At 37.8% G+C, this 13,580-nt stretch overlaps 1 protein-coding gene across 1 annotated transcript in view; it reads left to right on the top strand.

Annotated features, from left to right (window-relative positions):
- Nucleotides 1-358: 358 nt before the first annotated feature.
- Nucleotides 359-13,580, top strand: part of ppp1r3a (protein phosphatase 1 regulatory subunit 3A) — a 38,597-nt gene continuing 25,375 nt past the window's right edge. The window contains exon 1 of the mRNA XM_008111152.3: nucleotides 359-1,238. Coding sequence (XP_008109359.2) covers nucleotides 424-1,238 — 815 coding nt within the window. The 5' untranslated portion in view covers nucleotides 359-423. The remainder of the gene's footprint in view (nucleotides 1,239-13,580) is intronic.

The raw sequence follows: 13,580 nt of genomic DNA on the forward strand, positions 1-13,580 counted from the left end.
ACACTTTTCATTTTGACATAGTTAAAATCTCAAACAACAGAAAAATAATTAGCAAGATGTGATAAATATCCCAGTATGGGAGACTATGTTTCTGCATTGATACTCCTTGTTTGCTCAACATAAGAGAGCTTATTTTATGAATACAACTAACATTTCATGATTTCATGAACAAAGGTTCTGGTTTTCAAGTTACCTACATGTTGAATGTAGGTATTATCTTCATGTTTTCACAGCAATGCGATCAGACTGAAGAAGGCTGTGGAAGAGCAGACTAACATAGCTAACAAGCCATTGCTCCTATTAATAGAACAGAGTCTCTTTTGCAATGTCAAACGTAATATTAATCCTTGTTTCAAATCACAGTCTCAAATATCAGCTGCAACTACATGAACTGGTCTCTTTCGATTTATATCAGAGAACCCAATGGAGTCTTTTGAAGAACCTGGTCACATTAGTAAGGAGAACTTATTAGAAGTTCCTTCTTTAAACGATTCTCTCTCAGAAGATGAAGATGTTAAAAGTACGCATCAACATCGCTTCTCCCCAAGTCCCCGCAGGCGGAATTCAGATTCTTCTGAAGAAATGGAGCCAGAAGCCCCATCTACCATTGCAAGAAAAGTTTCATTTGCAGATGCATTTGGTTTTGACCTCGTATCTGTTAAGGAGTTTGATACCTGGGATGTTCCAATTTCAGCACCAGATGATGACTTAGAACATGAAGATGTGCCAGTGGAGGAATTCTATTTAACTCCACTGTTTACCCCACCTACCACAAAAGATGAACTTCTGCAAAAAGTGCGAGCACAGAAAGTATGGCTAGAGTCTGTAGAGTTTCTACCAGGGATAACATGTATGAAGGGCATAATTCGTGTTCTGAATGTATCCTTTGAAAAGCTGGTCTACGTTCGAATGTCTCTGGATAATTGGCTGACTTATTATGACATCTTAGGAGACTATGTGCCTAATTCTTGTGATGGTGAAACTGACCAGTTCTTGTTCAAGATTTCATTGGTTCCTCCATATCAGAGAGATGGTGCAAAGATTGAATTTTGTATACGTTATGAGACATCAGCAGGAATATTTTGGTCAAATAATGACAACAAGAATTATATTTTGACCTGCCACAAAAAGGAAAGCACATCAGCACCAACTCCACCATCATCATTGGAGAATTCTCCACTCCAGGAAGAAGTTACAGATAAATATATCAAAGGCTGCTTAAAGACAACACCAAGCAGGTGAGCCTGCATCTGACCCTTTGCTTACCCTTTTTCCCTTTGCAAAAATTATTTTTGTTATAGTTTCCAAAAGGATGTTTCTCATCCCCCTAAATAAAAAGATTCTCATAATTACTGTTCAATGATTAACCCCCCCCCCTTTACCCACTTTCTGCTTTTCAGTTTCCCTACTAGTTTAGATTCCCTACTAGTTTAAAGAAAATATGGATAATTACAATGTATTATTCACAGATTTCAGAGTTAATTGGCTTAGTCTAGGAAAATTTTTGGCAAGCTAAAAAGTTTCATAGTAGCACGAAAGCAATACAGGCAGTTCCCAAGTTACAAGCATCTGACTTATAAAAGACTTGTAGTTAAGAACAGGGATGAGGCAACAAGAAATGAGAGAAACATACCTTTCAGTATATTCTGAAAGAGTTATGGAGAAAAGGTGTCTCCACAGAAGCTTTATCACTAATTTTTGTTTCCACAACAATCTTCTGAACAGGGGCACAGACAGCAAAACAAACAGCACAAGAATATTAACCCTTCCCCATGCTATCCAAAGCTCTCTCGCTCTCTCAGTTGGATCGAATTAGAAAATTGCATTCAGAAGTTGTCTGAGATGCTGAGCTCTGATGGTGGTCTGTGCATGAGGAATTTAAAAGATTAGAACTTCATCATGAGGCAATTCCACTGGAAGTAATGCCACAACAGAGGTCATGCCGCAACAAAGTGGCAAATATCAGTTATTGAGTCATCAAAATATGAAACTAGAAATTAATTCTGGTTTTAGCCAATCTTCCATAAAGGTTTAGGGAGTGGAGGGTTGACACTATCCAATAATTATGGAAGTTTGCAGGCATGGCTTTTGACAAAATTTGTGCATTTCCTACAAATTTATTTGTTGGGTGTGGGGACTTTAGGGGGTCTGTTATTGGTCTGAGAAGTCACTCAAATTAACTGGGAGCCATAGATTGCTTTTGAATATGTTATTTGCAAAATTCCCAAAACAGCAGACTTATTGCCTTCAGTTAACAAAGTAGTTTTTTTCTGTCAGGAGTGACTTGAGAAACTGCAAGTCGCTTCTGGTGTGAGAGAATTGACCGTCTGCAAGGACGTTGCTCAGGGGACGCCCGGATGTTTTGATGTTTTACCATCCTTGTGGGAGGCTTCTCTCATGTCCCCACATGGGAAGCTGGAGCTGATAGAGAGATCTCATGTGGGCTTTCCCTGAATTCAAACTGGAAACCTTCAGGTCAACAACCCAACCTTCAAGTCAGCAGTCCTGCCAGTATTGTGCCACCGGGGGCTCCAACAACAAAGTAGATGGTTCTTTGGCATGACTTATTTAACAGAAAAGCTGGTACCAGAGGCAGAAATAATGTGGAATGAACAGGAGTAGGTTTCCTCACAACAAAAATAAAAACTTTTCATGCACATGTTAAATGAAACAACTAGTTTAGATGAGGCTTGGATAAATAATGAAAATCAATATCCTTTCAAAAATCAATATCCTTTCTTTCATCAGCCTCCAGTTTTTATGATTTCCATTTTGGTGGGAAAACCTATTAATCTATTCTGTGATATGGGTACCTGTTGAGGCAGGCCATCTGCTTTCCCCTTCTCTGGACCCTTTTACACAAGCCCTAAAATACGGAGGTTACTGAGTTACCAAGTTCTGAAACATTTATTTTGTAAAAGGGAACATTTTTGTTGGGCATTTTGTTAACCAAAGTATGCTTGTATTGTTAAGATCAAGAAGGGTGTCTGACTGATTAACATTGGATTGTCTTGGATATGGCATATCCAGCTTCATTTCTTTCTTTAGGAGTGTGGTTATCTAAATAGTGAGATGGAAGCCTCTCATATATTTATTTCAGTATTGCAGAATGTTCTGTGTACATTGTTTTCTGCCAGAATTCTCCAGAAAATGTATTTATTTGTTTATTTATTTATTTGCCATATTTATATCCCGCCCTTCTCACCCTGAAGGGAACTCAGAGTGGCACACATAAAGGCACAATTTGATGCTGTATAACACATATTCACCAAATAAAAACATATACATATGCATTTAAAAACCACTAAAACAATTTAACATTAAAATTATTAAAATCACATAACCCAGTTTCATAATCCAAGGCTGTTCCAGTTATCATGAATTAGAAAATACAACTCCTCTACAGGAATCTAGATCTGCTGTTTTTGGAAAACTAGACATCTTGGCTACTATTACCAATAACAATATCAGCAGGTCATCAAGGCTAGGAGCACTAAAGATCCCATTTGAAATGCTTGTCTTGTACAACCAAATGACAATTTTTCTCCAGTGGCATGCAGAAATGATATGGCCTGTAGATAATAGCAAGTTGTGAGTTGGAGCAAAAGGGAAAACGGAACTGATTGCTTCCACATAGGTCACCAAGTGCAGCTGAGACATATCACTGCTTTCAGAGACCATTGAGAGACCTTATCAGAAAGACCAGGTGGTCATAGAGATGTTTTGAAACATGAAGACAGTAACCAAAAAACTGTTTCTACCTCTCCTGCTACCACTACCGTTTCCCCGAAAATAAGACATCCCCTGAAAATAAGATCTAGTAGAGGTTTTGCTGAATTGCTAAATATAAGGCCTCACCCAAAAGTAAGACCTAGCAAAGCTTTTGTTTGGAAGCATGCCTGCTGAACAGAACACCGGAGCATGCAGGATAGGTAAATGTATGTACCATAGACTGTTGTACATGGAAATAATGGAAGTAACAAGAAATTCTTGATAGGATTCACAGTTTGTCTGGTTATGCTAGTTTGTGATGACAACTACTATACAATATATAATAAATGTTCAATTTTTTGTTCAGCAATAAATGCAAATTCTTCTTCATGGAAAAATAATACATCCCCTGAAAATAAGACCTAGTGCAACTTTGGGAACAAAAATTAATATAAGACACTGTCTTATTTTCAGGGAAACACGGTAGTAGTTGTGCAGGTGCGATTACTTGCTGCTGCTCCTGTTACTACTGCTACACTAGGTACTATACAATAAAAAAGCATGTCTTACCTAGTACTTTCAACTAAATTTGCCTATAAACCCCGCATTAAAATTTGCTAGTATGAGACATATTACAAAAGAGAGAATATTCTACAGGGGAAATGGTTAACTTTATAGGAAGCTGATCCGGGCAGAACCAGGAAATATACAAATGAAGACCCTTGAAGAATTGAACCAAAAGGGCTTTAAATACAACTGGCTCCTATGCAGACAATTGCATGAGAAATTTAAAGAAAAACTAAGAACTACAGGTTTTCAGACTGTGAAAACATGGTATTAATGTAGCTATGGTCCAGAAGCCAAGAAGACTTATATCATATATACAAAAAAATATATTGACCTGGCATGCTGAAGAGGAAGTAGTAAAGGACTCTATGGTTAGATGGGCTCAAAATTTAGTTCAAGAGATTAAAATGACTCAATGGGAACAGGCTTGAAAAAAATGAAATACACGCCATGCCAAAATCTTAGAGAAAATCTTCACAAAATGCACCTGCAATGGTATTTCCCTCCAGAGAGACTAGCAAAAATGTACAACTAGGCTGACAAATACAGGAAATGCGGAAATGAAAAAAGCACATGTTAGCACATATGGTGGACATGCAGTAAAGTAAGCAATTATTGGAAACATATCCACCTATATCTTGAAAAGATACTAAATATGAACTTTGTAATGACACCATAAATGTATCTTTTGAACATGAATTAGAAGAGAAATCTGGTAAATTTTCATTTTATATGACAGTGGCAGCACGATTAGTATATGCCAGATATTGGAAAAGCCCAGAGGTACCTGATATAGAAGAATGGGAAAAATATTTTGTTGATTTGCTGATAATGGATAAAATAACTGCACTCTCAGGAGGAGAGCAATTAGAGGATTTTGTTAAAGAATGGCAGTCAGTGATCCAACAATTCAACAATAAAGTAAAGTTAAGCTGCTTAAAGAATATCTACAGAAGATCCTACAAGACTGCAGGCAAAGAGGAAACTAACTTAGAATCTCTGATTCTCTTCTTTGTCTTACTCAAACAAATACCAGAGAATCTTTAAATATTGATAATATGTTAGACATGCTAATGAACTCTCCGGAACTTTAAAATATAATAGAAGTCCCAATATTATCACTGTATACAACAAGCATTTACACTATATGCTTATTTTAATAATTAAAATTAAAATTAAAAATTGCTAGCTAATTAGGGAATGCAATTTTAGTAAGGCTTTTTGTGTTACATCGTTGCTCTACACATCCAGAGACATAGGATGCTTGTTTCAAAGTAAGTTGCACTGAATCTTCATGTGAAAGGGTATAGGACTACAGCCTTAAGCTTCTGTTCTCTTTACAGTTCAATCTTTGGCATGACTACTCCAAAATAAGTTCCAGTTAATTTAAATGTACTTATTTTGAGATATGTGAATATTTAATTGCAGCCTTAGTCTTCGGATTCAGGGGCAGAGATAAATCCCGAAGGGCAGTGGTTCCCCTGGTGTTTTGGCCTACAACTCCCAGAAATCCAGTGGTTTACCAGTGGTTAAGATTTCTGGGAGTTGAAGGCCAAAACATCTGGGGATCCACAGGTTGAGAAACACTGCCATAGGGACTGTACCATGTAGCTTTCAAGTATCTTTGAATCAGGTCTCAATTATCCCAGATATGGATTCTACTTTGCTTGCTCTGAGGCATGCCTCCACGTCAAGCCAGCACTGTTTCCATTCCCTTATGTTACTGTACGAAACTAGAAACCTGGGGATTCTGCAGGATGTTTCCAAGATAGGTAAAATGCAATTGTGTCACTCTAGCTGGTAGTATGAACTATTTGATCTTGCCAAGGAGAGGAAAACTGAAGCATATGATTCAAAACAGGAGAATGTATTTAATTCCTTTGATTTGATCATTCGCAAGTGCAGAGACTGGCATCCAACTATTTTTCACGAAGAGATTAAGTCAATTTAATCAGTGGAATTTACATATGCTTGCAGTGATTACATTCCCATTGACTTAATGCAGTGGTGCACAACCTGTGACCCTCCAGATGTTTTGGATTTCAGCTCCCAGAATTCCAGACTACTGGACAAGCCAGCTAGGGCTTCTAGGAGCTGGTGTCCCAAAAAGCTAGTGGGCCACAGATTGTGCACCATTGACTTAATGGATCTACAGTGTTCCTTCACTACTTCGCAGTTCACTTTTCGCGGATTCGCGGATTTGTGGTTTTTCAATAAACTCTAAAAAACTATTATAAGTAATAAAAAATTACAATTTATAGCCTAAGGAAGGGAGGAAGGAGAAGCCAAAGGGAGAGAAAAGGAGCCCAAGCAGCAACAGGAGGAGAAGGAGGTGATTTATCCACACACGACTGGTTGATAAAGACGTAAAATAATGTATAACTACTAAAATAATATATAAATATTAAAATAAATATGGTGTCCCTACTTTGCGGATTTTCACTTATTGCAGGTGGACCTGGAACCTAACCCCAGCAAAAAGTGAGGGAACACTGTACTCTAGCTGAGATTACAAACTAGATTTAGATCTGTAAGTTCATTTTCTGGAAGCAAAACCTATGTTTCTTTGTTTTTAGCAACCCTTTGACTACACCTTGGTAATCCTTTAATAGACAACTCTGACAGCTGCTGATATTATCTCCATTTATGAATATACAGTTTACTATGTTTTTCCCTTTCAGTTATTGCTCCCTATTGATTCATAACTTTTTTAAAAGGAAAGGACAAAACATGGGTCAAAGAGTTAAATTTCTTTGCATATTTCAGAGATTGTTGCTACACACCCTAATTGAAAGAGCATACTGCAATCAGCCGGTAGATTTGGCTTAAGCCTTTTGCTATTATTAGGAAGTGATGATGTGCTTGGTCTTTACCAGCTGAACAGCTGTTCCTTGCTACTGGAAGGCTGGGTTTTATGTGCACAGGCTGACAACTGAGCAAATATCACTCCTGAAGTTGTTAAATCTTCCTTGATATACTTGTGTACTTCCCACTGGATCCACAGCTACTGCTAAGAGTTTCATAGGACTTTTGTTTTGTTTTACTTTATTTTGAGAATGCAGCCAGACAAACCATATTGGTTTGGGGACCACCTTGGAGTTTCTGAATGGCTTTATTTTTTATTTTATTTATTTTTTTAAAAACCCTCCACCTCTTTACAACTACCAGCACAGGAATAAACTTATGCAAGAGATGAATATGGAGGATTTGCCTAATTCATTGGCTATCTAAATTATATCCATTCCAGCACCTCATGGCTTGCTTTCACTCTCAATTCCATGCTGCACAGTTCTCCAACCAAGAATGATCTCTTGTCTGTGTTCTTGCTGTCATTTTTGTTTGTAGTTTTTATATGAAATTGTGTAGAGCAACTCTCCAAACTCTGACCTCCACAGCTCTCCTGAATTGCCAGTTGTAGACTCTTGCTGGCATCAGGACAATTGTTTCCAGTATATCTATATCTACAGAGTTTCTACAGGTCTGCTGGGAACCTCTGAAGAAGATGTAGTGCTGCCCTTAGGGTCACTGTTGAAGAGGTCCATATATTCTTTCCAGCCATTCTCAAAGGGGTTAAGATGGTTCTGCTGCCTTATCCAAGTTGCCTTTTCTTCAGAATTGATCTCTACTACTGGCCAATTGGCATCAGCTTCTGCCTGTACAGAACATTTTGCAAACATTTTTGCAACACCCCAGGAGTTTAAGAAATAAATTATATGAAGGGAAGGTTGGAGAAGTTATCAATCAGTTCTTTGGGGTGTTGTGTGCTTTCCAGGCGGTATGGCCATGTTCTAGCAGGATTTTCTCCTTACATTTCACTTGCATCTGTGGCTGGCATCTTCAGTTAGAGTTCTTTCTCAGGTTGTTCTTAACGTAATCATAGATGACATGCTATAGACCCTAATATGTCTAAGGACCCCTTCAGACGGAAGGACAGGGAGGGGGGAGAGAGTGGGGGAAAGCAGGGGGAAGTGAGGGAAAGCAGACGAAACATACGGGAAAGCAGAGGGAACCATCTTACCCCATTCCCTCCCATATTTCCCCATCTCCTGGGGTGGCCAACCATCCCATGTGCTTACTGCACCTTTTCCCATCTTTTTTCCACTTTCTCCCACAACCTGCTGCTTAGACTTGGGTAATACCAGCATTCTTCTTCAACATCAATAGTACAATAGTCAGATCTACTGAACTGAATGAGACCATCCCTTTTCAACCCATGTTTATGTATGAATGGTCATCTACGATGGCAGATAGCATGATTAATAGTGAAAGTAAAGTTTTTACCATGTTTCCCTGAAAATAAGACAGTGTCTTATATTAAAGATGTGCTATGTCTTATTTTCAGGGGATGTCTTATTTTTCCATGAAGAAGAATTCACATTTATTGTTGAACAAAAAAATGAACATTTATTATATATTGTACAGTAGTTGTCATCACAAACCAGCATAACCAGACAAACTGTGAATCCTATCAAGAATTTCTTGTTACTACCATTATTTCCATGTACAACTGGTATGTACATTTACCAATCCTGCATGCTCTGGTGTTCTGTTTGACAGGCACTTGGCATGCTTCCAAACAAAAACTTTGCTAGGTCTTACTTTCGGGGGAGGCCTTATATTTAGCAATTCAGCAAAACTTCTACTAGGTCTTATTTTTTGGGGATGTCTTATTTTTGGGGAAACAGGGTAAATGTTTTAATGTGTTTTAAATTCTATTTTAATATGTCTATTTTAATTGTACATTGGTTGAAGGCATTGAATAGTTGCCTATGTGTAAAGCTGCCTTGAGTCCCCTTCGGCGTTGGGAAAGGTAGGGTATAAATATGGCAAATAAAAATAAATTGAAATCTCCATTGAGTTTAAACTGCACTGGAGTTATTCCAAAGAAGTGAGCATAGGACTGGTATTTTACCTCTAAGATCTAATTTAGTAAAGTTACTTTCTGTGTAAACATGCATAGCATTGTGGTGGAAGTTAAGCATTCAAACTGAATATCAGATCAATTCAGACATACAAAATTCTGAAGACACAAACATCAGAGGTAACCTTTATGAAATAGAAGGAACCTAAGAGTCAGGCCCGTAGCCAGGATTTTGATTTGGGGGAAGGGGGGGGGCTGAGTTTGAGTGAGAGAGGATGTACCCTAGCAAACCTTTTGTATCATTATCCCAATATCCCCATGCATATGGGATATATTGAGCATGGTGATCAGATCATAATATGAATAAACGTAACAGTTTAAATAATACCGGTAAGGCCTTCTCATGGACCACCCTGAGAATTTCGGGGGGGGGGGGTTGCTGAAGCCCCTCAAGCCCCCGGCTACATGCCTGCTAAGAATACAGCTTTGGTACAGTTCATAATACAGCTACACAGCACAATAGAGTGGGGTTTAACAGTCAAGATAAGGGCAGAACTGTAACTTGAAATTCCCTGCAAGCAACCAGAAAAGGAAGGGTTTTTTTCTGAACTTGGCTGTAGTTCATAGAGAGCAGTGACAGAAGCAGTGGACAAGAACATGACGCATGGCACTCCCTGTTCCCCGCCCCCTAAATCCCTGCTAGGCTTAGAGCTTTGTAACCGTGAATGTAAAATGTGCATTTGGCCAGAACGCTCATTTGCATTACAAAGGGCTCTCCTTCACTTTCCTTTCCACAGCAGAACAATGATCAGCCACTGAAATAAACAGCAAGAGGGGAGCTCAAAAGCACATTTAAATGTGCAGTGGGGAAAGGCCCAAGTGTGGGCTGTTGAGGCCACCTGAAAAGCTGAGTCAGTTTGCATTCAGCGGTGTGTAATTGGGCTACAGCTGGGCGGGAAGCACTGGCATTAACAGGCAAAAGCTTTGTCAGACCAGCACAACTGTACATAAATCAGTAGGATTGGACTTAGCTGTTTATTTATGCCAACCTTGCAGCTGCCCAGTTTGTATCTTTCTGCCATGGGGTTGGGGAGCGTTAGTCTTTCTGAAACCCACTGTTTATTCTTTATTTATTGTTATCTATTATTTCATATTCGGAATAGTAATAAGTATTGGTCAGTCACAATGAAGTATTAGCTAAGCACCTTGCTGATAAAATTGATTGCATCCTCGAGGTCTTTCACTCCATATTGACAATAGATTTTTGATAAAGGGATTTTGTTTTGTTCAGTCTGATTAAAATCAACAGATTGCTTGGAGGCGTGAGGTCAACTATTTGCTTGTTGGCTGCAGAGTTTGTAAAATCTTCTATGGAGGAGGGTTAGGTTTCATCTTCTTTGAAATAAGATCACAGCTGGAGAATCTGTCACTGTTGGATTCCACTGTCTGAGGTAACAACTGTACAATTTCCAACCTTCTTTCTATGAAAAAGACTTGCATCTTTTCCAATCTAGATTCAGACCTGGAACTGGGATAGAAAAAGCCTTGGACTTTGCTGCAAAAGGACAGGAGGAATAACTCTCTCTTGGTTCTCTTACACTTGATAGCCATAGTGTCTTTCCACAGCATTTGGCTACCATCAGACTTAGGATCCTATTCTGGTATGATTCCAGTCTAACCTTGATGAACTTTTCTAGAAGGTCATCATAGAGAATTATTGCTTGTCCATTTGATTTCCTTATGGGTTTCTGAGGGATGTTTCCTCTGCTTTATAAACAACTACATTGAGCTGTTGTGAGAGTATGTGGGGGCGGGGGTTGGTTCTCACAGTATGCTGATAAGACTCAGAACTCTTTTTGATTTTCAATGGATGCCAAGAAAGATTGTTGTGTGGATATAGTGAGGGATGTGATATAAGGCAGCAAATTCAAATTCAAGATGAAGTTGTGTAGATCAAAAGAAACCAAGTTTGGAATACGACCTATTTTGGACTGTCTCTGGATGACCACATTCATGGCTTTGGGATGTCTCTAAACCTGGCATTGCTCCCTTTGTTGTAGCTAGGATGCTCTCCCTGGGTAGACTAGATCTGCTCCATCTCTGGCTGAGATTCTGATTGAGAAAACATATCATAAAACATATCATAAAAGAAAACATATCATAAAACAATTCATTTTGAAAATTATTAGAGACCTCTGGTCTCCCAATGACAAGATTTACTCAGATGTAAACTGGGCTTACTTAGAGCAGTGTTAGTCACTAACAAAATGCCAGCCTAAACTGAGCTTTCAGTAGATTGTGAAAATTATTTTGTTCAGCCATGGCTTTTTAAAATCATTTAAAAATTTCTCCTTTCACATCTTTTTTAAAAGTTCTATGCCGCTTTTAACTACTTTTAATTAAAATTGTATACTTTTATATATAAAAATTTGAATCCTTGCAATATGAATGGCAATTCCCATTGTTTTAAACAAATACTTAAATAGTATTTTTAAAAATCAAACAATCCATATTCATAATTTTCTGAGTTTCCATTACATAGAATATGAGGGAAGATCATCTCAAATATGACCGCAACGCTTTTAAGCTCATCACAAAGTACCTGTTTTTACATATTCAGCCTGTTATTTGTATCGGCAGATGTCAATATATGTCATTCAAACAATTGCACTCATCAGAATTGGATTGGATTTTGGGAAGTAAGATTGCCTTCCAATCCAGGTGCTGCTGAACTTGAGTTTTCGAGATGTGAGTGCATACATTCAAAAGCCCAATAGCTCTAGAATTATTAAATAAAATAAGATATGGGGAAAATAGGCAGGAATAAGAACTGAACCTATGCAACTCAAGATGGAGATCATTTTTACTGCATGTATGTCCAACTAAGCAAACGGGATCAATCAGTTTAATGCATTGCTTCTTCATTCCATTCTCAGGCAATGAAACAAGGTCAAAGTTTGCTTTGGGTAATGGGAATTTTGCAGAGTACACATTTTAGCAAGAAATGAATCCTTCCTCCATAGCAAATTGGTGTGTCTAATGTGTTGCCTATACCCAGTGGCTGAAAGCAGGTCTTGCTCAATGACCTAGATGTTTAAATGAAACTTTGCATTTGGATCAACATGTGGGGGAAAGGTCCAATGCATCATTTTTCTTACTTCCACAATGCCCTAAATAGGAACACATGTGCATGTCCAGCCAGTGTATTGCGTTATTTCAATGCACATATAGAATGTCAGAGCCTATGCTGGGATTCATGAACTAAATAAAGAAAATGATGTGAACTTTTGAGATGGCACAATGTTTATTTTAGAAAATTCCCATGGGGATTCACATAACGAAGAATGACAATTGTGCTGTATAGCAAACATTCTTTTAATTCAGACAAAATAAATGGAGGACAGGTAACGTGAGTTTTATAATAATAAGAAAAATAAAATAATTGGTAAAGTAACATAAACTTAACAACTGACCGATCATATTGTATGATATATAATAAGCATGTTTACAGCACTTGTATTAAGTAATTGCATTGACCTAAATATTTTAATATTTTAAACCCTACAGTCTTTTAAAATCAGTTACAAACTAAGAGATGATCATTTCCCCTTCAGTCTGTTTTATCTAGAATTTGTTTACTATATTTGCTTATTTATTGTGTTAGTTGTATTTTATCTATCCAACATATAAAGGACCAGTGATTTTGTTCAGTGTGGATATTCTTTAGAATTAAACAAATACTGCAGTTAACTTCAAGCTTTTCTGTAACCCCCGCCTCAAAAAAAAGAAAAGAAAAAAAAGACATGATGGCTGGAATACTGCTATTTTTAATGAAATGTGAACTTTAGAAGATTACAATTAAGTCACCATTCACCATCTTTGAAAGTCAGATTCCACAATTTATAGCATGGTAGTGTATTTCTACAACCTTGGCCTGTGACTAAAAATTAATTGGTGCATAGCCATAACAACAGTAAGGAAAATCAAAAAAATTAATAATACACAGTCCTAGTTGAAGGATTTCCATGGACTGCTTCTGACTGGGGCGTAAAAATAGTTTGCAACCACATTCCTTTCTAAAATGTCAGGCACATTGGTTGACTCGGAGCTTTCACAGTCTCATTGTGTCAGAGATTCTTCCATCCAATATTATATTCATTGCACCATACAGTTATTTTTTATTTATACTGCAATGGCTCAGAAATTGGTGCTCAGTGCACAGTAGGTTGTCTGTGAATTAACAATGAAATCTCATTTGTGTCAGACCACTGATCAATCTAGCTCAATATTGTCCACTGGAAGTAGCTCTCTAGGTTTTCAAATACGGGTTTTTTCAAGCCCTGTCTAGAAATGTTGGGGATTGAACGTGAGACTTTTTGCAGGGAAAGTAAAGGCTCTGCCTCTGAGATTTATTTCCAGTATGAAGGCAGTAATTATTTCT

This window comes from Anolis carolinensis, chromosome 5 (assembly GCF_035594765.1).
Source record: "Anolis carolinensis isolate JA03-04 chromosome 5, rAnoCar3.1.pri, whole genome shotgun sequence".
In the NCBI taxonomy this organism is placed as follows: domain Eukaryota; kingdom Metazoa; phylum Chordata; class Lepidosauria; order Squamata; family Dactyloidae; genus Anolis; species Anolis carolinensis.